Here is a 24,172-nt window from a genome sequence, read left to right as displayed (position 1 = left end):
TTTCAAATAGAAACACAAGGTGGGGGAGATGGGGGGAAATCATTTTTTAAACTGAGAGTGCCTTTGTTTTTCCTGTAACAAATTGACAGATATTGCCAATGCATTTGATCTCTTAGTCTTTTGATTTGCTTTCTTTCCATGACTGCCCTAATACTTTTCAAAAAGAAAATTAAAGGTCTAATATCAGCTTCTTTCTACATTCTGTTACTCATCCTTTCTCCTCCAAAGAATTTAAAGTTCTGTCAGTAGGCAGAAAACATTCTAATCATACATATCATAGAAAATAGCTACAGCAACTCCCACTCCAAAAAAAATAACAGGATTACCAGTATTTGTGTCTTCTATTTCCATATAGAAAGATCTAAATGTAATCAATAAAACACTCTCAAAGCACAGAAATTAGATATAGCTTGTGAAAAAGTAGAATCCAGAGTAATCAAAAATTAAAACTACATTTTATACATGCAAAAAGGGATATGTTGCTCAGAACACTTACCTGTATGACTGTTAAAGTGTGCAAAATTAGCAAAATTTGCTGTTGCAGTTGACTGAGGAGCAGGAGCAGCAAAGATATCTGAGCCAAGGTCACTGAGAAGGTCAAATTGTTTCTTTTCTTGTTGCTGCTGTCCTTGAGACCGGCCTACAACAGGAGACTACAAACAACATCCAAATTAGCTAAAACCAAACTGATGTTTTACCAAATTGGCTTTTACAAAATGCTAAAAAGAAAGAGGACAGACTAAGCTTATTTAAGTCATTTATTCTTGAAGTTCAAGGTGCTGCATACAGCACAAACCTTTCTCTTGCAGTAGGAGGAAGATGTTACTTTACAATACTATGGCAGCTTGTAAGTGAACTCTGCAGCAGACTCTTGGATTAAAGTATCATACAAGGAGAAATTAGCAGCTTAAAAGCTGCAGTGTCAAAATTATGCATTTCCAACTGTAAACACTGTTCAAATGTGAGCAACAGAACTTTATTTTACAAGTTAGAAAATAGTTATTCACTGCATTCTGAAGAAGTTTTCAGAATTCAGCGCAAGGAAAATACTGAGGAACATCATAGGAAGACTGCAAGCTCCAAATTTCCACTGTGAGTCTGTAAAAGGTCTGCTGAAGAACTGTCTGCACCCTGAAGGTAAAAACATTTTTTCAAAAGACATCTTTTCTTTAAAGTATGTACATAGTGTTGTTTGTCTTTATACAACAGCATACAGAGGCTTTCTAAACAACACTTGGTAAGACAGCCACAGAATACAGAGAAAGTAATAATGAACATGCATGTTTCTCACATATATGCTCTTAACCATGAAATGAATGAATGTATGTCAGCCATTTTGTTTCTTAAAGCAAAAAAATACTTGAAATACAATGCACTAGATTCGGCATATTGACATATTTAAGCAAAAGACAACTGTAATTAGACTTGCCAGTCACTCAAAAAAAAATCTGCGTTTTGAAAATAATCATGAAAAAAATCATTTTTATTCCTATAGAAACAACTTTAAATTTAGAACCCGACCTGTAAACAACTATATGCTTCAAGAATTCACATAAAATAAGCTTAAATGGTTATTATATAAAAGCTACTACTGCAAAAACTCCTATGCCACTGAACAAGAAAGAGATATACTACTGAACAGTTCTGTCCTTTTGTTACTCACCTGGCTAGGTGTGCCCTTGTTTAAGTGCAGTGCAGGTGCAGCTTCTCCCAAGAGAGATTTGAGGGGCTTCACCTCAGGTGTGCTGCTTGTACTACTAGCAGAAGACCCCGATATGGATGCATGGACTGATGCCACAACCTTTGCTTGCTCTGGAGGAACATACCTACATCCAAAGGAACAATTGTTTTTACAAGTTTAGCATGAAAAGTTCTGTCAAACATCCACCAGACTCAGGCATGAAAACTGGTAGATCTCAGCTTTGCTGTTCTAACCACTAACCAAACAACAAACCATCAGTAGTTTGCAAAATGCCCGAGCTAAATGTCAGAATTTTTTTTTATGGACTAGAATGCCAAGTCATTCATTTTTAAACTTATTTTGTTTGGAATACAAACCACTCACACCTTCTATCTCTTAAGAAAAGCCCACATGACTCCTACCTTACAGGGCTGTTGAAATAGAAATGGCTTAAGATAATGTCATCAATATGAACTACACACTGAGAAAGTTCTTTAAATACTTTTTTTTCCCCTCTTGTGCTTTCCTTAGGATCTATGAATAAAAGTTCAATAAAGCATTTTACCCTTAGAATTATGCAATCTAGTCTAAAGAACACACAAAAGGGAAAGCACACTCAAGAATAACAGTCAATATTTACTTCTTGTCAGAAGCAAACACTGTAAATTGCAAAGCTATCTTACCATCTTTTCTTCTCATATTTTTCCTGTAGAAACTCCTTAACTTTCTGTGGATCCCTGAAGTCTGGAATTGCTGATGATCTATCATCAAATAGGCCTAGCCAAATCTGTTTGCACACCTTAGAAGATTAAAAATAAAGATGACTGGTTAATAACAGAAAATATCTTAGTTCAAAACCTATTGAAGTTTACAATTGCTAATCACAGAATCACACAGAATCACAGAATCACCTGGGTTGGAAGGGACCTCAAGGATCATGTAGTTCCAACCCCCCTGCCTAGCAGGGCCACCAAACATCCACATTCAGATCAGGCTGCCCAGGACCCCGTCCAACCTGGCCTTGAACACGTCCAAGGACGGGGCATCCACAACCTCCCTGGGCAGCCCGTTCCAGGGCCTAACTACTCTCCTTGTAAAGAACTTCCCCCTAACATCCAACCTAAATCTTTCCTCCTTCAACTTGGATCCATTTCCCCTAGTCCTGCTGTTGTCAGCCCTTCTGAAGAGTTTACTCCCCTCCTGGGTGTAGGTTCCCTTCAGGTATAGTGTGTGGCTGCACAGTTTTTGTTCCAGATCAAGCTTCTGGTGCAGCACGTTCTGGTCTAAATACTTGAAATCAAAAGACCATCTGTCTCTGCAGGGCAAGAGAATCCTAACGTCCAATTTCACTGGAAAACATTGCTTTCGCAAAGTATTTGCAATATGTTTTCATAAAATTGTCCCTCCATCTGAATGCTTCTTATGATGAACTTTAGCCCTTCTGTTTCACTTATTTCTCTACACAGCATTACTTGTACTTCACAGTTTGGAATCTGTTGAAGCAGATTGTTATATCATGAAGTCCCAGACAGAAGCTTTAAAATATTCCGATTTTACTATTTAAGATACTGTCTGGATATAAGATTTTTATTTCATTTTATTTTTAAACAGTCTTACCTTTCTCTAAACTTTAGATATCATTTTGGTATTAAATATTTTTAAGAGGCCATCTATTAGAGGAGAGGGAAAAAACTACTTTTTCTTTGATTTCATTTTTTAATTGCAGTTGTGAGTTAGAAAGAGTCAAACCAACTGCAAAATACGTTTCAGCTTGAATTCCTGACAAAAAGGAAAGGTGACTGTTCTTGAAACCAAAAAACACAGAAGTTTTTGTACTGTTAAAAATCAGCACTTACAAATACTCCATAGGTAACCTGAACATTCATCTGAACAGCATACCAGACATTAGCTAACCCCTAGAAACAGACACTGCCATTTTAGATGAGATTTCTTCCAGAGAAGCAGAGTCAAAAGACTTACGATGCACACCTTTCTTCCCACACCATTTCTGAAACCATTCCGGCCATCCCTCTAAGCCTCCTACAACTGCTCTCTTCCATCCCTGCAGTAGTATCAGGCCTTCAGAATCATCTCCAATGACCTTCAGAGGAAGCATGTAACAAGTATAGGAGCTGCACAGACTGACTGCCTTGAAAGCTGTCAAAAAAGGTATCAGCTGTGCTACTTTCACTACATCACTTTCCCAATACAGGCACTAACTCTGGTTGGCTGGGGGCGGGGAGTAGTGGGAAGGTGAGGGTGAGAGGGTGCAACTTTTTGTAGCCACTTCACTCAAATTGGAGCAACTTATCTTTGGAAACACTGGCCATCAAATTTGATCAGTCATTTCAAAGATTTATCTGGACTAGACAGACAGCATAAGTCATATTTCACATTTGATGTCTCAATTTCATTCAGCTTGATTAAATCTAATACTCCATTGTTTACTAGATAAGGGCAAGCAATGAGAAACATTTAAGAATCAAAGGACAGCTAAGTTAATGATTCAAATACTCATCTAAAAATAACATTAGTAGCCTTTATTTCAAAATAAGTTCATCAGTTATGCAGTACTCATTTAACAACTATATTTCAAAGAATTAAGTTTAATATACTGTTCAGAGTTTGCAAAGAAACAGTCATCACTTACTACCTGGTAATAGATGAAATGAAACCAAAGATAACCGTGTAATACTTCTTCATATGAATAGGTTACAAACCACAGACTTGGTTGAACTCAAAAGCCTGCCCTAAAATAACAGCTAGGAGCATGAAGCACTATTTTACACAGCAACAATCCTTCAGTCCATCTAAGCATTAATTCCACTGACAAAGTACACAAACGGAAAACATTTACAGGTCTAGCTTCAGAAATCTGTAGATGATGCTCTGATGTGGGCCAGCAGTAGCATTTTCACGTTTACATTTGTACAACTGTACCAACTAGCAGCCAGCTGACTGCTAGGAGCAGAAAAATCCTGTTCCTGGAAAGATACAGCAGGAATTGGTGTACTGGAATTCGCACAGTTGCTGAGTCCCCTACTCCCTTCCCCAGTCCCAGCTTCAACATTTCAAGGAACATCCAGAAGCACAGATGGAAAGAGCTGTACCTAATTTTGGACAAACTCCTGCTTTATCCTGCGACTCATACAAAGGGCTGTACACTGATCAGCAGCGTGCACCCAGCCTAAAATAAGATAATGAGCAAAAGAGGTGTTGCTCCCTACCCATTTCAGGCTGCTGAATTCTTCCCATTTCTTCTACTACACCAAAATCAGATCCAAGAAACTTATCATAATTGCCATGTCACTAGTAGCAAGGAAACTCACTGTGAGATCAACTCAAATTCAAACCACGGGGTTTTTTGTTGTTGTTGTTTGCTTTCATTTTTTAAGTTCCTCTTCTGCCTCATCTCCACCCTGAAGTGCCTAAGCATTCAGAGGGTGGAAGAATACTGCCTCAACTATCCCCTGAGCAATACTGGCTATTTCTAGGAGAAAGAGAGATCCTTTACAACTTTGGGTCATTACCAGCTACGCAGCCAGAGGAGGCAACAGTTATATGTATACAAATAACTGTAGGACTATACAAGGAGGACTGCACTGTCCAAATACACTGCTGGTTTAAAATACTTGATGTGAGCTTCTTGAGGGAGTTGCTTCTTGCATGTTGAACCTTCAAGCTTCCAAAAACATTTCCTGGAGCAACTAATTTCTAAGCACTTTAACACAAAAGCAGTAACTGAATATGCCTTAAGTCATTCTAACAACTAATTAAACCTGGCGGGCACCCTTTATTGGCTCTCTGTCACCAGAAGCAAGAAGAGTATTTCTAATACTTGTATTAGAGGGGAATACCACAACACATAGCACCCAAGCAGAAAAACCCACATTTAGTCTCACATGCTTCAGCAAGCAATGCTCATTTATTCAACAGTTTTCACTAATATTTCTACTACCGTTGAACTTTCACACACCTTAGTTTCTTTATATAAAGGATTTGTAGAGAGTAAATAAAATGGGCTGGAAATCTTAAATACAAATGAGTCTTTTTAGAAAGCCTTTTTTTTTTTTTTTATAAAGCTTTAGTATCACATGAGAAACTAATAAAAGACACAGTTATGTCTATTTCTGTATGAAGTACCACCCAACGCTTTGAACATCAGCAGCCATTGGGAGCGAGCACAATAAAAGGCCCGTTGTCTTTGCTTGCTTGCTAGTGACCTGTATGCTCTTTCTAGCTATACTTTTGTTACTATCATCTGACTTGACAGGGATCCACAATAACACATTGATTATGCTTCAAGCAAGCTGTAAGAGACCATGGTCAGCTATCTACCAAAAAAAAAAGCGGAAAGCTGCACAGTATTGTTATAATTTCCAAGTTTGATTTCATCTTACAAGGAAACATTACTTGTAGCCAGAGGCAGAACTTATTAATGCTGTAATTTGAAATAGTCACCTTTCTATCATATTAAGCTAAGAAGTTACTAATACAATAGCCGGTGCAATGCAGTTTTATTGACCAGATTATACTGTTTCTAAGCTATTTAAGTATTGGTCTTATAGGAAAGCTCAAGGAAGTGTACCTTTTAAAATTAATGTTACATTATTTGCAGTTTAGCTGTGGTGGGGTATTCAGCACTTACATCTAGGGTATCCTATCACTCCCCACTTACCAGTTTTTTAAATCTTTACATGAATTTGACAGCACTTGAGATACTACAAGATTAATCATTAAAAAAAAAAAAAAAGCAGAAAATCAGATCAGCAACTTCACTTGAGAACACTCCAGTATGAGCTCCAGTTCTATGTTCCGTCTGGCCTGAGTTGCCTCAGGACATCTGGACAAATTAGGACACAGACACTCACAGCAGGTGCTGACTTGTGCTCAGGCATTACCTCCAGCACATGGAAAAAAAAAAAGAATAGGTGCAAAAAGATGGCAGAGGGCACAGAAAGCTTCTCAAAAACATGCTTTACGGGTTTAGATGTTCTGTTAAAGATTTTGAATATTAACTTACTATAAGAAAAAAAGAGAGAATATTAAAAAAACAAATTATTTATATGCTTTGGGATATCAAACTAATTCCTTGAAGATCATGTATTTTTTAAATAAACACCCAACTACCTCATACCTGAATCTGCACTGAAGGACTAAATAGGAAAATGCTACTGCCCAAGTTTCAAGATACATCTTAAGCTCTATTCTCACAGAATTACCTCCTCTTTTCTTTCTCAGACTGTAGTATATGAAGTAACCAAATCCATCACAAAGTTGCACAACTTCTCTATTGAGGTACCAGATCTGAAATGCTAAGGCTTCCTGAAATCCTTCTACTTATTCATTTTCTCGAGCTAGCCCTGGTTCAGCCATTTAGCAGTAATATTGTTCTTTTCAGAACAGCAGCACAAATTAAAGCTTCTGCTCAAAAGCTCTGTACATCCACTAAAAGCTGTGCTATACTCCTCCTTTTGATAACCAAAGCTCTATTAAACAATATGCTCTTCTTAGATGAGAAGAGTCTGGCAAGTGAGAGCCAAGAGTAAACATTCAAGTTACATGGGATCCCCTAGAAACAGTGGAACATATCCAACAATCCATAATCATTGTCCACTGTCCCTGAAAAGTATAATTAGTTCATGTCCCACTGGGTCACCAATGCAGCAAGAAAAAAAGACATGCTGAAGTCACAATGAGTAAGTGCATGCAGCATGTGAAAGTCCAGTTTGTTGAAAGGTTGACAGATGGAATACTTGAAGTTTTTCTTGCCTCTACTACTTCACAGTGAATATCATAAGAGCTGCAAAATAGCAAGATAAAGCAAAGTTGAGCAAACCTTGTTAAGTGACAATAATTAGAAGAAACCAAGACTCAGAATAGCTATCCTAGTGGGATTTTAAAGTTTGTGAGGACATTTACAACTGGTTTGGGAAGAACAGCATCTGTTCTCTGCCAGACCTGTAAGGGATGTCATTAGACATTTGGCAACTAGATACTGGAAAGTGCAGAATTAGATCAGCAAGTACAGCATGCAGCAATAAGGAAAAGAGAATCACAACCAGCTTCAACCTACTCACCCTGACCTAGATAAAAACCCTGGAGGTAGAAAGGCAGAAACTGCAAGCTGACATAACTTATCACAAAAAGGAAAAACTGGGCCAAATGCATATACAGTATGGTCCTTTCCAACTCCAAGAACTCTACAATCCATTGGTTTTGTTTCTTTGTGTCTATACTCAACAACTTTTCTATTTCAGGGATAAACTCTTTCCTAGAATAAATGCATTTACCCACCTTCTTTCCTATACACCTTTTATAGTCCTACAGTTTGAGGGACTGCCTTTGTTTTCAGCTTCTGCACAGCGGACTAAAGAACTGACACTACTCACTGTGTATCTGGTATTTCGCAAAACCAAGCTGACCAGAAAGGCTTCTGGTTTAAAACCCAGCCTCCTACTTTATTTCTTACTTTTAGGAGTTCCAGACAGGGCTCAAAGCATACCAATTTATCTGCTTCTAGGTTTGGATAGTTGCATTTGGTGGTGATGGGAGGATAACTATAGATTCATGTGGTGGGGAGGGAAAGATGTACTAAAAACTGCTCACAGAGAAAACAGCTGTATCCACTCGATTCTGCAGAAAGCCTGAGAATTTCAGAGTTCAGCTACTTCTGTTTTAGTGCTATGTATTTCAACCACCAAACATTTCACCATGTCATAACTATTTCACTGATATAGATCTCCTGTGTGTGTGGGAAGGCAGATATGGGAGAAACAAAGGCCTTCTGCTTACACAACACATTGAGCCACCACACTTAAATTCCTGTTAGCCTAGCCATGCTAGTTAGGAATCGTACAGATTCAGTTAGGCCCTGCTATGCAGTAAAAGGCAACATGGCAAGGATAAATTATAGTAAGAGACGTACTTCTGCTGGGAGAAGCTATACTTTAAGTAGAAAATACACACTATTAGACCTACAGCAACAAAGCACTTCTTGTTTAGACCCAGACAACCCACTGCATGGGAAGACTACCTGTGTCAGACTTGTTTAAAAAGCTCTAATGAGATATTACCTTTCAGCAGTCTGGTAAACACAAAATTAGATCTCTCCCTCCCCCCAACAAAATATCACATTGTGCACCCAATGTAATGCTGACAGTGCAAATAACTACAGATTACTATACACCAGAACTATGTTCCGAAACATAACACTCACCACAGGAAGAAAGATTTGGAAACAGTTCCCTTATGTAAGCAAGTTATAGCTTTGTTTAGTAGTTCAGCATTTCTAATGTCAATATTATTCATTAATCTCTGTAGGTTAAAGGAATTTTATACTGTCAGTACACAGATTTCAAAGACAGTTTGGGTCCAAAAGCTACAGCTGCTTTCATCAGCACAGTCCATGCTAGCAAATCCTGCTAACAAAGACATTGTTCCCCATGCAATCAGCTCATCCATCTCTATATCGTATTAACAGAACCAGGGATACACCACAAGGACACCTGACTGCACAGCTCATGCTGTCAGGACTCATCAGGGCCAGCTTATTACTATTCTTTCCACTCCTAGTTTCTCAGCTACTTTCCACAGTCAAGAAAATTCTAGGGCAGCATTTTGTTCAGCCCAAAGACTAGCTTTGAACCAGGCCCATACTGCTACCAGTTCTGGAGTTCCAGATCCTCCTGGAATCTACAGAGCAGGAAACAGGAAACAAACGCTTGCATCATATCAGCTACCATGAAGTAAATTAGCTCTACCCCAATCTAAACCTGGGCAGCAGGTACCATTAAGTAAGAGTCACAGGAAAGCATACTTAAGCACTGTTAAACTAATTTCAGGCAGCCGAGCCCACCTGCACAGCATTCTGCTCAGTAACTCAGGTGAGCATCTATCCCAGAGCAAAACAGTTTTTCCAAATAGAAGAACGAAGTCATTTGCCAGCATTACTAGGTTAGAATAAGCTATTGAGAAAAATTAAAGTATCTGGCAGACGTCAAAAACAGAAAAATTAACTATCACATATAGTGATATCATTATATCACTGTAACACTTTGCCTCCTATTACTATTTTTCACATGTGGTAGGAAGCTGCTGTACAGATATTCACAACTGCAACGTTAATGAGATGAGTGCCACGGCTGTATACCACAAGCAGCAAGTTCACTTCCCACTAACACTGCTTTACTGAATCAGAGGTCTAATAAGCATCAGCTCTCCTTGAACGCTCGTAACAAAGTGAGTCTCCACACCACACACTCCTTAGCAAACCTACCATGAGGTATTAAAATACCTTCTATACTGCTCTTCATGAAAAGGAGAAAAAATCCTATGCAGACAAACAGAATTGTCTTCATCCTTCAAAACGACTTCAGAAGGCACACGAGGAATATCAGCTTGAAGACACCTCCATTCTGGCCATACAAGTGAGCGCGCTGCTCACTTACTCACGTTAGTAAAACCAGAGTCTGGGTGTCTACCTACAGATGAATAAGCACCACCAAAATACACATCTCTCCAAGTACAGCAAGGTTTGGCTTTGAACCCAAAGTAGTAAAAACTCAGCCAAAAGTTAACTTCACTAGGAAGATTCTCAATGAATCTACAGGGAAGGAAGTAGTATCTCATGTTTTAAGAGAAGCTGCTCTGAATAGTCTCTTCTAAATGCAGTCTCTTTAGAGAAGCTTTCTAGTAAGCACAGCTTTAACCACGTGTGTCACAGAAGACAGCAATTTGTGACAACTGGGGAAAGTTACTATTTCAGGAACTAAGAAAACTTTACCCTTTGTTTTTAAGGGAACATCAACCTCACACAATACATTGACTCACTGACTTTATAAACAACTCCCTGAAGGACAGTGGAAAACTACTTCCTCCAAAAACAACTCATCACCTTAATAATGACTTTATCTCAGTGAAGGTTTGTTTAATGTGATTCTTGCTATTTTTCTTTCAACAGAGAACAAATTCCCTGTGCTACACCATGATCTATTAATCCAGAAATAGAAAAGTTTACTACAGAGGCCCTGGCTATATAAAAGTATTTTACACACCATAGAAAAACAGACATTAAAAACACTAACTTGGAATAAAAACTTTATTTTTCTTCCAGTTGCAGAACTAAAAAGCTCAGCACTGCCAACATCCAAAACATTTAGTGACTGTACTTTGTTTCTTACTGATCTCTAAAACTCTGGACAGTTTCATGTCTGAAGAAGTTCAGATCAAAAAGTTTAATTCCTTAGCATCAGCACAGATGTCTATGTATATGAACAAACTAGACCAAAAAGAGGGTTTTTTGTCAAGTGAGATGAATTTCATCTACCTAATACTACCTAAGGTCAATACTAATACAAGAAAGTTACTACTTAACTACTGCAACATACAGCATGAGGAACTGAAAGCATGCTTAATTAGGCTTTAAACTTCTAATGGTGCTTAAAGCAGTAAAGCTTCAGCAAGCAATCTTAACGACAACAGAGGCACATCTTAGTTACTGAGGTAGCTCAGTTAAATCATTACAATGTTTTGTTAATGACAGAAATGAATACTACAAAGACATGTGCTTCTTGAAACAGTATGTCATTGCAGATATCTCAAGTGTATTTACGTTGACAGTAAATTATGAATAAAATAAATCATCATTGCAGGGTAGTCAGTTCTATAATGAGAAGGAGGAACTATGCTGATCAACCGTGTTAGGACAACTTCTGATTTCAAATCAGTGAAAAAAGTCATCACATTCTCTAGCCATAGCAGATTTGGAAAAAAAACTGAAATAAAAACAAATACAGGTGTGTTATAAGCTGCTCTGAAAGTAATGCCTCCTATTTATTTCCATGGAACCTATAACAGATACAAACTACACAATATCTGTTTGATAGAGCAAATGCTCAGCTACAAAACACTGTTTTTCAGCACAGTCACCACCAGGAGCCACGCACTTTCACCAGTAAGAAACAGGAGACCACATATCACACTCATAGAAGTCTGCACTAGCAAAGGTACCCCACTGCTGCTGTCATCGCTGCTGAAACACACCACCCACCACCTCACTGTGCTCACATCCACTGTTGGGTCTCATTCAGTAAGTGCTGATGAATGCCAGTGGGTACCATTTCCTCCTCACGGAGCAGTTCAGTTCTGCACCTTTGTTTCATACACACTTCTGTTGTCCAACACCATTCTGTCGGACATCCCTCTGCTGCCATCTGCCACATGGCAACAAAATGTAATGAAATATTGGCAGGAAGATTCAGCCTCTACTGCCATACCACCAACATCCACCTCTGATATCGTGGGCCAATACAATAAGACAGGCAGCATTACTTTTGGAGCAGTCCTCAACTATATACACACATACAAATACATACATGGATGCATACTTTAGACCTGTGCATACATATACATATATGCTCACATGTTTTCCTTTATACTTGGAAAATGTAAACTCTAACATTGCTTTACAATCTAATCTTATGCAAAGAGACTCCTATATACTTTACCTAGACCCACAAAAGGTTCTTTATTGCTCTCCTTATGCAAAAAGTCAACAACATGCTGTAATATTTACATTGTTCAACAGCTTTAACAAACCATAGCAATTTCAAAAAGCTACTAAAAGATATTGAGAAAATGTTGTACTGTCAGGCAGTTTAGACCCCATTCCAGCTTTGTCTAGAGCAATCACCCACTGAACAACTAACAACTAAGACATTTCAACAAGTAACACTTATTTCTTAGGACAGGAAAAGAAATTGCTACTTGTATTTTCATTCTTAAAGCTGACAGTTATGAACGAGGCTAAGTTTACAGAAGTTGAGTGTCAGCATTTTAACCAATGATGAGCTTTACAAGAACACGTTAGTACAATATTCCACTGACTACAATCAATAACTCTTCTGAAACAGATTACAGATCCTATCAAAGTGAAACAGAATCTTTCCATATTTGGAGTAGAAGTCGCCTCCAACTTCTTAATGCTACAGCACAGTATTGAAATGCAAACCTCATCCACAAATTGAGGACAGCAACAACGGAATCCAGGGTTTACATTCTACAGAGGGCCCCATAAGATGCAATCCAATCTATATCAGATCTCATTTTCATTTATTAAAAAAAGTAAAATAAAGACAGTACACTAGAACTTCATTTCTTCAAAGCTGACACAAGTCCCTCTAAACATACAAGATCATCTAATCCTTAGAGGAAATAATGTCTCCTTTTCCTTCTTCCCTTCAAAGACCTTCAAAATTCCACTATATTTTTATTGAAGAAAAAGGCTATTGAAACTATTGTAAGGCTTCCTAGCACCTACCCCACAGAAATACATCTATAAGTAATTCATTCATGTTTGCCATGGTTGATTCTTTCAGGAGATGCTGCTGCAGTCAGCCTAAAGGTCGGGGCATGCAGAGTTTAAATAAATGCATAGTGCCTAACATCAAGGAAAAGGAGGAAAACCTGTCTCTTAAGATCTGACCATGTGAACCTAGGCTGGTCAGGCTAGGTAATAGCACAACATTCTGATCATCAGCTACTGAAGTGAAACTAGCTCCTTAGGAGTATCCCTTCAAATGAGCTTAGCTTTAAGACTCCTGAGTACTTGTTACTTAAAAAACCTCAGGTTTTGTTTAACTACTATTTCAAAGTTGAATATTAGAAATGCTTATCACATGGTATTCTGTAATTAATACTTACTTCATTTCCATGTTTCTGCAGAAATTCTATTTCCTGTTGTGTGAAAGTTGTCATTGAAATTGACTTCACTCTGTGGGGTGGATTCAAGCCCCGTCTAAAAAAAGAACGAAGAAGCATTTTGTCAGTATTCAGGAAATTCGTCATCACACAATCACTTTTAACATTACAAACTGAAGCCAACTCATCTCAAAACTGCATTCAGAGTGCAAAGTCAAATAACTGAATTTTAGAGATCAAAGTTGCACATGCAAACTTATGAGGACAATTATACCTCTTTTGAAACCTTTATCTGTTTCCACAAACTTGTTCATCTTTTCCTTTACATTTCTCAATCTTGGGTCCCTCCATCATCATTTTCTTGCCCTCCCAATCCTCCTGCACTTGACCCCGCTCTAACTGGAGTAGATTTCTGCCTGCTAGATTTCCCAGCTCAGATTTTTTTCCTCTTGCTCTAACCTCCCAGAACCTTTCTCTAGATTATTTTTTGCCCCTCTGTCCACAGGTCTGTCATCTTCTTTCTGAACACCACAAGTAACACCAACAGAAGAAAGTCAAGTTTCCGATTGTGCTCTCAAAATAGTGGAATAGCTCAAAGCTGCAGCAGCTCTGCCTCAGACAAAGATGGGCACATTCTCACATCCATACACTGCTCAAAGCAGGACTAAAAGAAACCAAAAGTCAATTTTGTTGCCAAAGCTTGATACTGTCAAAACCAGTTCAGTGAAAACGTGCAAGCATAGAAAAATCCTGCTGAGTAACACAGCAAGTATAAGAAAATGCTTTCCCTTCAAGCTTTTTCCTTAAGTACATGCTAAGCACTGCTTTTTGCCCACAAATACTCGCAATTAAAATCAAACTGTGTTTTGTTCAATGAAAGGAAGAACATTACAGCCCACATATACCAAACAGTGGGGGCACCAACAGGTAGTACAGCCGTGTTACCTTAATCACGTCTAGATTTATTTTTTTTGATACTGTCTTAAAAAGAACGTACACTAAGTTAATTACGAGATAACCACAAAATATTGCACTCTATGCATGCAAGAAGGCCATCTCCAGAGAAGATGAGGAATGCTCTACAGGAATGTAATACAGGGCCAGCAAATGGCTAACAAATCAACTGATACAGTTAGCTTTGTTGCTTATATTTGTTATTTATTTATTAATTTAATTAATATTAAATTTTAATTTAATATTCATTAATTGGCAGTTTGGTTTAGATCGCCTTTAGGAATACAAACCACTGACAACTAATTTAAGCTGAGCAGCAGTTTTGTTTAAACTCTGATTACTCCAGGAATGTTAATTATGATGTCACTGTTTAGACCTACTTTGCCCACTTGATTAATAAAAAGTTAATCTTTGTAGATAAGTTTAAAAAGTAATTTTTTTTCAGTACCGAAAAGCCTAACAGAAAAAACCTATTGTAAAGTTTTCATGCAAATTCACCTTGCTGTCTACATCCACTATAAAATGTCAATGCTGATTCTTGTGTTTAAAAAAAAGGATAGAGTTGATTTCCACATGAAAAGTTGGATACTGCTAGGAAGGCTAAGCACGATGTATAGCTTAACCATTACTTCAAAAACTGTAGATTTAAGACGCTCACTGTTCAAAACACTTGGGTAAACACAAACAGTTCATTGTACCTTGCCAAGACATACATGAACTTGCAAGTACTGGAAAAACAGAAGTCACACATGAACCTACTGGCCTATGAAAATTAGTTTCACAGAACGTTATTTGCCTAAAGCAAATTTTTTTCAAACCTGAACATCTAAAATTAGACTCCACAGTTCAGTATCACAGCAAGAAGGCACGAGATATTTAAGTAGGAAAACACATGTACTTGCTCTACACTGATTTATTAGGGCTCTCACAGCTTTTAGGAGAGCATAAGTGCGCCATCAGTTCTGTTAAGCACCACACTAAGCACATTTAAAGCACTGTACTAGATGGTGTTCAGCCTGACTAGAGGCTTCCTACACACCCCACCACCTCTCTCCAGTGCAGACTGCTCTCCTGTTTTAAAGTTTGTGTTATAAAGCTCAAGATGCCCGGATTTACAAGTTATGGCTGCAATGTACAAGACGACAACTCATCTCTTCTACATCCTTCTGTTAAGGAGGGAAATACGCCCCATCCCTACAGGTCAGAGCCTAGCACAGAAGCATCTGATGTCTTGCATGATGGAAGAGCACACCACTGAATCACTGATCTAATAAAACGTGACATTCTGAACTTTAATGGTCAGAAATACAAAGTTATTGTTCAAGCTGCATTATCATACATATGAGTAACTCTTAAGTTCATTTAAGATGACCAGGGGTGGGAGAAAGCCTAAGAAGATCTTCTCGCATATTGGAAGCGCAAAAGAAATCAGCCTAGACCAAATAGTTCAAGGGGCTGTATTGCACAGCATGGAAACACAACCCAAAACACGTGCACAGTTTCTTGATAAAATCACTTCGATTTTTACAATCAAAACATCTTAAAAACATTTTTAATATGATTTACTACTACTAGTAAGAGTTACTTTCAAACATGCTATACCCATGAACCAACTAGAATCTCCCTAGAACAGTCCAGTAACTGGATTTAGAAAGGAGAAGTCAAAACAGAAAACTAAGTACTAAAGCTCTGGCTCGCAAGTCCTAAGCTATATTACCCTTCCTTGCCTACAGGAATTACAAGTGATTCACAAGCAATTCAGATACCTCCAGGAGAAGCTTAATGGTAGACAGCAAAGTACAGTTATCCCTTAAGAGGAATTAAGGACATTTTTTATCCAGACATAGAAAACAAGAATTTACCTAATACTTGCTTTGTTTCTTTTATATATTAGGTGAGCACTTTGCACAGTTCTAATGCATCACAGTATTCCTATTTAATTCCTATTTAAGGAGACAAATGAATTATAATCCTTTAGTCAGAATAATAATGCCTAAACTCAAATTGACCCCAAACATATATTTGTAACCCATACAGGTGCAGCAGTACCAATTACTCCTTTCTGTGCTGCAAAGCTCCTCAGGATGACCCTACAGCGCTTAATCCAGATCGCAGCCATCTCCTCAGAGGCACTCGGGAAGGATGACTGAGTCAGATGACCATTCTGCCAGGCTGCATGCAGCCAGCATGCCATAGCTACAGCATCCCACACTTCCATCCTGCTCATGAATACAAGCTTCATACTCAGAAATGATTATTCCTGCAGAACAGCACTGCAACCAGAACCTCCAGTTCTGAGACTGTCCTGCACTGACTTGGTCCACGCTGTCAGTGATAGTTCATCAGCTGGATACTATGGCAAACAGAGCAAGGTTGTTCTCCAGCAAGTACTGGTAGAACTTGTGCTCTAACAGAGGAAGCTTTAAGGCCAGCAGCACAAGACCACAAAGTCTGGGGATTTAAACATTCAACATTTAAGACACCATCAATGAGCACCAAAGGTTTGATACTAATACAATTTAGAGCTAGTTTAGGTTGAACTTGTGATTGCTGGGAGAGCAGCCGTTTCTGTGCTCTTCTCCAACAAATGACAGCAACATTTCAGAGAATACCAGACAGGGCTGGAACACAAGTTTCTATTTATAAATGCTTAGAAGTGGGCTTTGTTGGTTGGGATAGAGGGGCACTTCCATGGGAGGAATGGTGGGCAGATGGTTATTCAACACCATTAATGTCACCCTACGTCAGATTCTAACATGATCTCAGGTCTAAGCCAGCAAAATCTGATCCCCAAAGAAGAGGGAAGTTACTGAGGCAAAGCAAATGCGAGGCCCTTGCACAGAACCCTACATTCCTATGTGCCTGAAAATGAGTTTTGGAAGCCTAGTGTCACCACACTCGTTATTTCTACACTATTGTTATTAGCAATAAGTGAATATAAGCAGTACTGACCATTCTGGGTACTTGAAGACTTCCCTGGAGACCTTCCACCATCTCACAAGTTCACTTTATTTTTAACAGCAAAAGACTTACATACTCAATCAAGGTTAATTTAGCCTTTTTCTTGGACTAAAAAAAAATCCTTCCTGAGCTTCACAGTATTTACCATGGCACAGACATTTATCTAGCTTTCCAGCCAGCACATAGAAAAAAGAATGAATGTATAGATACATAGCACAGAGCCATTTTCCAATGATGATAAGGAAAAAAAGGAACTGGGGAGCTACGCCAACAGTCAAAATCACCTTCACTCTAGCACTGCTCATTTAGACATTTTAATTTCTGCAGAATTCTTCTGGAGAAAGGGACAGCAAGCCACAGCCATTACACAAAGATTTATTGTTTAGTCTGTTACTGGTATCAGCCATTAAACACTCCAATCTGGCTGATACAGAAGTCCCTCAGCCAGAAAGTTTTAACATTTCAAATAGGGATATTATAACCAGCCAACGGAAGTCCACATCATCCAATAACTGTAAGAAATTGGATAAAACAGCTTTTTCATTCCCCACAGTAACAATATGTTCTAAATACTCTTACTCGCTCCTTCCTGCAAGCCAGGAGTGCCAGCATCTGAATAAGAAAGTTCCCCAGGAGGTTGGAGGGGGGAGAAAGAGTGGTGCCAGGGAGGGGAAGGGTAGAAGAGGAGTCCAGATGATCATCAGCAGATTTTTAGAAAAGCTATCCACCAGGCAAGGGTACATCAAGAGTACAGAACTGGAAGTGGACTCATAGTCAAACAGGTAATCTTTTTTTCAAGAATTTACAAACACCTTAATTTTTGATAACTAGGAGAAAGCTGAGCAGGAGAGCTGCTTGAAAGCAAAGACAGACAAGAGACAGCTGAGAAACAAGTCAAAACAGCACGTGATCAAGACAAAGAGAGGATGTCACTATCAGCAGAATACACTACGGCATCCAAAAACACTAGACATCACTACCAAACACAATGATGTGATGTGTATATTTCTACACATCTTGCATTCTTTTCCAACACCAAAAAGCAGGATTGGGCACAGCTTCCATGATTCTATGCAGCTTTCCTTCCATAGAAAGAGTGATTAAACAAGGGGACAAGCAGAGGTATTTCAACACTATCCCAAGCCGCTACCCAAATTACTGCGCATGAACTTTCTCCTGCATCCTCCATTTCGTACAGCTCGGACTTTACTCTGGTAAACTCAATCTGCTGGGAAAACTTAAGTCCTGCATATTATGGAAAAAGACCCCCACTATATTATGAGCAACTAAGTTGCTGTGATTCACCTTCAACATTTAAGTCAGAAGCAGACCTTCTTAAACTCATTAGTTCTTTGCCATGTTCAGCAGCACTCGAACAAGCTAATCAGACTCTCTTGGAAGCACTTTACAGTCATGGCTTTCTTAAAACTAGGTCTGGTAACAAATAGCACTGATATCTTTCTGTACACAGAAGCGTTAGTAGAAACCACTAGAAATTAATGACAAATCCCACACGAAGGCTTTGGGTTTGAACAGACTGAATAAACACCTCAGAAAACTTCCAAAAAACCCTATTCAGATATCCGACTTCTGAAGTTTAGAACTGTATCTAGAACAACACACCTGTTGAAGTTGATACTGATGTTAGCAACCACACATTAGAATTAACTGAGTAACCTTTCTGAAGGAGACTCGTTAACTATCAGTCTTTTAATCTTGCACTGGGCATTTTGCCCTTGAAAAAAAACAGTCTACTTACTCCAAGAACACTTCCTGTAACAGACTGGAAAAAAAAGTTAATTAAAACAGGAAGCAATGAAAGTCATTCACATAGCATACAGGCAAGACCAAGTAATAATAACATTACAGCCTTACAGTAAAGCAAGTACTATGAGGCAGAACGCAAGCAGCCATTAAGAACTACAGAAGCAGCAAGACTTTTAAGCTCATTTGCCATTACGTGGTTTCTTCCCAAGTCATTCCTCTGCACTGTGGAACTCTCCATTGAAAAACATTTGGAAATAAACAAGTTGTCTGAAGGTCTGTTCCAACAGAAATGTTTAAGAACAAACAAACAAAAAAACAGTTTCTAGTGGTGAGGCAGGACTTCTCTATCTCCATGCTGTCTCATTACCAAGAAAAATATCCCACTGCCTAGGTTCTAAGGTGTTAACAGAAAGGATGTATGATCTGCATATGCAATTCATGAAAGTGTTTCCATGTCAATATGAAAGGAACACAATTTTATTTCAGTAGAAAAAGTCCTCTTAACAGTCCTTTGTACTCTCTTTAAGCATCAGCGTTACTAGCTATAAGAACTAAAATCATTCTTTAACAGAAACACTGTACATTTGGAATAATAATATTCTAATAAAATGCCAATTGATAAGCATCTTTCAGAAAAAGCCTTACTTTCTTCAAGCACAGTAGCAACCAAGTGATAGCTAACTTAACAGCAAGTGACAGCTGTCCCTTGCTCGCTTGCTGTTTCATTGCATATCCTTCATGTTACTGTAAATTGGACTATGGACATTAGTGGACCACACATCACAGCCAATAGATAGAATGAACAAATCCTCCCAAAGCCACACAAAATATCTCAGCAGCACTTGTGATACTTTTCTTAAAACTAAGAAGCCTGGAAAATAAAGAATATTCTCATTGAGTACTTTTGTCGTGCTGACAGTTTAACCAGTAAGAACATGTGCAACCATTAAATAAGCTCTGTGCAGTAGCTTAAAATAGTTTCACATGCCAGCACAAATAACAGTTTGCTAGCATAGCAAACAATAGCCAGGGCTGGCTGATTAAGTGCCATGTGTAAGTCTTCAGCTTCCCAACCTGAATGTATTTTCTGTATGCAATAGTCTACACAAAGCAGGGGGGAAAAAAGCCTAACTAGCTGTGTGGTATGAAACGCAGTTTGTTCCATGTGAATCCAGCACAGAACTTAACACGTTTGCTTTGAGTCTTATTGTAATTAGCAACTTTGTTCTAGAACACAGAGTGCTTGAAGAACCTACAAGGAGTACTCAGTCCTTCTTAGTCAGGGACAGGACTTCATTCAGGTTCCTACATATGTTTTACAAACTCAAAACCTTACAAACAAAAATAGGTATCCTCTGACATACCACATAGGCCAAATCTTTGATCCTGCTCAATGCCACAGAAACACAAACAAGCAAAGAGACTTAACTAAGCAAACAATAATATTGAAGTCAGTAGGCTTTTTCTCCAACTTATGTGTATGTGACTGACATCCTGATGACACAAACTGAAATTCAGAACTGACTGATCTCCGCCAGTTTAATTTCATACACACTCCAAGGAGGAGGAAGGGTGGGAAAGGGAGGAGGAGGACCATGCAGGAATGAGGAACAGGAAAAAATGCAATCATCTCCTTCATCAGAACCAATTCCTTCGCCAGAATTACATATAAAGTTCACACAAAGTAATGAAAGATTAAAAGAAAAGTCAACTTTTTCTCATCAATCCTATTAAACCTGCTGAGGCTGGAGATTATCCTCCAACCTACAGCATAGAGTCGTCTTAAACTAACGGCAAGCATCTGCGAAAGGCCAAACTGGTGACCTAACACTGAAGCACGATTTTTCAACGCCAAAAACACACGTTCACAACAGGATCGTCTGCCCACATCTCTCGCGTCACGAAAGCGAGCCGCTGGGCCACGCGTCTCCTCTGGTCCCAGAAGCGTTCTCCCAGCACTTCCCTACATCTTAAGGCGCGCTCAGGGCTTCGTTCTGCCGCTGCTCCCCCGCCCCCAATACCGGAGCAAAACGCTTACGCTCCCTGCGCGCAGGAGAACACCTCCTCGCCAGCAGGGATAAAGCCAAGGCCAAGCGCGGCCGCCACGAACCACCGAGCCGCTGCCCGCGGGGCGGACTTTCAGCGACCGGCTCCCAGAGAGCCTCCCGGCCGCCTCCCCCGGGCAGCCCCGCGCCGGCTGCCGTCCGACGCGGCCCTGCGCACGAAGGGCCGCCCCGGGAGAGACGTCGCGCCGAGCGCTCGGCCCGCGTCACTGCCGCCCCGGAGCCGCGGCCAGGCCGAGCCGGGCCGGAGGTCAGCCCGCGACGGCCGGGCCGGCGCCGGCCGAGGGACCGCCCCGAAAGCCCCCCGCACTCACAGGATGCCGGAGCAGGAGGTGCACACGAAGCTGCCCACCGTCATGTCGGTGTAGGTGGGGCCGCGCTGGTCGCAGTCGAAGCACTTGCGGTTGGGCGGGAGGCTGCTCATCTCCCGCAGCAGCTTCAGGTGCTTCTCCTCCTGCTTCCGCTTGGCGCTCGCGGCCATGGCCCCGCCGGCGAGGGGACGGCCCGGCACGGCGCCGGGCCCCGCTCACACCCCAACGGCGGCGGCGCTCCGGGGCCCGGCCGGCCGGCGGGAGAGGAGCCCGGAGCGGGGAGGGGTGGGGGGCGGGGGAAGGAAGAGGAGGAAGGGGCGGGGAGGGCAACCGGCGCCCGCCGCTGAACCGGGGCGGGAGCGCGGCGGTCACTCACGCCGGCTGGCGGCACCGCGAGAGAAGGAGGAAGGAGGGGGGGAGAGGGGGCGGAGAAAGGAGGGGCCGGGCGGCGCCTGGCCGAGGGCAGCGGCGCGGAAGAGGCCGGCGGCGGCGCCGGGCCCGGGGCGGCTGAATGACGACGAGTCCAGGCGGAACCTGCGCGACACCTTTATGAGATCAGGCAAGGAGATGGCGGCGACGGAGCGGCGGGGCCGAGCGTACTCGACGGCCGCAGCGCCCCCTTTCGGCTGGGAGGACGCACTCCATCCCGCCTCTGACCCCGACCGGGGGGGTGGATTGGCACCGCTGGCGGGGCTGCGTTACCCGGCGTGACCCAGCAGGGCTTCGTGGCGGGAGAGGGGAGGGGGCGGTTCTGTGGAGAACCTCGGTAGGAAAACCTCAATAAAACGAAGGGTTTGGCTCCTGCGCTCTGCACCGCCCTCTCCCCCCTCGCCCACTCTGTAGTAAGGCGCGACCGTTACGGGCATGCTGACCACGTCCCTCAGTGCCACATCGCCACAGTCCTTCAACACCTGCAGGGACGGTGACCATTGCCTCTCCCCTTCTTCTAACAAGAATTTTTTTCCCAACATCCAGCCTGAGATTTTCACCAGGCAATTGTAGGAAGAACATTGTAATCTATCTGTGACTTCTTTGTTGCTGGCATCAGGCATACACAGTTTCCCCTTGCGAATTTCTCTTTCCAACTGGATGCTTTCCCCGTGAAAGGGAAGGAACAGCTAATAGTCACATGTAACTGCTCCCACTCTTGAGAAACCCTTGGCTCTGGCCTAAGCTCAGAGCTCAGAGCTGCCACTAAGCTACAAAGTTGTTACCTATCTGAAGGAATGTCTTCAGTACAAAATACTTTCAAAGAAAAAAACAACTTTCGATCTAATTTATTGTTTTGTAACTCAGTTGGCAAAAACACTGAGCAACGCTATGCATGATTAGAATACTGTAAGCTTTAATGGTTCCCTGTGCTGTGTATTTACGGTCAGATCTTGGACATCTGACATCAGTATTTGTTATCACTGAGCAAGATCTGATTTGCTCTATTTCCCTCATACTTTGACTTTTCCTCATAGTTTTGTTTGGCTGATTGGTTGATTAGGCTTGGTTTGTTGTGTTTTAGTTAAAATAATAATAATAATAATAACCCAGGACTAGTGTTCAGTATCAGTAGTTTGGCATTCCTCCAGTACCTCAGGAATTGCTCGTTTACATGACCTGATCAACCAGTCCAAAGCTCTTATATCCAGGTGTAATGCACTGATCTGAAATATTCCTAATGCAGATGGCAGGAGCCTCTTATAGTGAAAAACAAAGTAAAAAATCACTATATAGACACAAGTGTATAAATGGCATTCTTAAAAGTAAATATGGAATATATCCAGTCTTGGAAGGACCAAATTCTCACTTGTCTAATTTCTAACCTCTCTCTGAAATGCTGATATTCTTGTTATTCAGAAGTTTTCATTTTGTTGCCTCCATTGAAGCATGCTTTGAAACACTGGACATTTTTTCAGTGGCTTCAGTGGCCTAAAGCAAATGACCTAAATTCAGAAGAAAAATAAAAAGTTTAAAGGTCAGAAATCAAGGTCTTTTTCTTGGAAAATACTTTGGAAAGAGGGCAGTGATTGGCTAAAAGATCTGCGGTAGCAGGAAGCTGCTGCATACAAGTTCAGTTTCATTTCAGTGAGAACCAGCCCATAAACCACTGACAGAGAGTCAGAGGTGCTTTGTAACTGAGGTGAAAATGTCCAGCTCTGCTTGCTTGTGTCATGAATATCATATAGGAACAGTTGGTTAAAAAAATGATACCATTGTCACTGATGCTTTCATTTCCATTGACGTGTAGAATGGAACTCACAGGAAACATGCCACTACTATTTAAGTCAATCACAAAGTTTAATAAGAAGCGTCTTATGAGTTTTGTATCATACTAGAGACAAGAGCAAGCTCTAATTTGCTTCAAGAAGAAACTGTTAAGATGTTATTTGTGACCAGCACCAAGATGGCCTTATGTTAGTGGCTAAATGACGTTTTAAACATTAAGTTTCGTTAGAAATCACTTTTTAAAAAGTATTGAGTCTATCTAATGTATGTCTTATAAAGCGAAGTTAGACCAGGAAACTAGCTACATCAGCTTTCCACCTGTTCCATCTCCCCAGAAGCAATAAGTAACTTGTGCTTTTCTTCCCTTTCTATGTTTGACTGGTCACAGCTAGGGCTACTTTCCTCAAAGCAGAAGGATTGTATTTTTTCTCTCAATTACTAAGAGCAGAAATAATACACACAAATAATAATAAAAAAGTAATTTACTGTTCAGCTTTACTATTTGATTTTCTGTTACC

The 24,172-nt window shown here is 40.5% G+C and overlaps 1 protein-coding gene and 1 long non-coding RNA gene across 8 annotated transcripts in view; both read right to left on the bottom strand.

Annotated features, from left to right (window-relative positions):
• The window catches only part of AGFG1 (ArfGAP with FG repeats 1), a 36,803-nt gene extending 15,112 nt beyond the window's left edge, over positions 1–21,691 (bottom strand). For 3 of the 7 annotated variants that reach the window (XM_052687166.1, XM_052687168.1, XM_052687172.1), the window contains exons 1-5: positions 21,441–21,688; positions 13,385–13,478; positions 2,365–2,480; positions 1,664–1,826; positions 497–653 (exon numbers count right to left, since the gene is read on the bottom strand). In XM_052687166.1, coding sequence (XP_052543126.1) covers positions 497–653; positions 1,664–1,826; positions 2,365–2,480; positions 13,385–13,478; positions 21,441–21,607 — 697 coding nt within the window. In that variant the 5' untranslated portion in view covers positions 21,608–21,688. Of the gene's footprint in view, positions 1–496; positions 654–1,663; positions 1,827–2,364; positions 2,481–13,384; positions 13,479–21,440 lie in introns of all 7 variants that reach the window. The other 4 variants (XM_052687165.1, XM_052687167.1, XM_052687171.1 and 1 more) reach the window with 3 other exon arrangements.
• Positions 5,588–13,378, bottom strand: LOC128082725 (uncharacterized). The gene is made up of 2 exons (XR_008207813.1): positions 7,604–13,378; positions 5,588–7,484 (listed from the first exon to the last, which is right to left on the bottom strand). It is a non-coding gene; the product is annotated as an uncharacterized LOC128082725 (long non-coding RNA).
• Positions 21,692–24,172: the final 2,481 nt, after the last annotated feature.

Source organism: Tympanuchus pallidicinctus, unplaced genomic scaffold, assembly GCF_026119805.1.
Source record: "Tympanuchus pallidicinctus isolate F22 unplaced genomic scaffold, pur_lepc_1.0 scaffold22, whole genome shotgun sequence".
In the NCBI taxonomy this organism is placed as follows: domain Eukaryota; kingdom Metazoa; phylum Chordata; class Aves; order Galliformes; family Phasianidae; genus Tympanuchus; species Tympanuchus pallidicinctus.
Note: the sequence above shows the minus strand (reverse complement) of the source record. Positions and strands in the feature narration are given on the sequence as shown.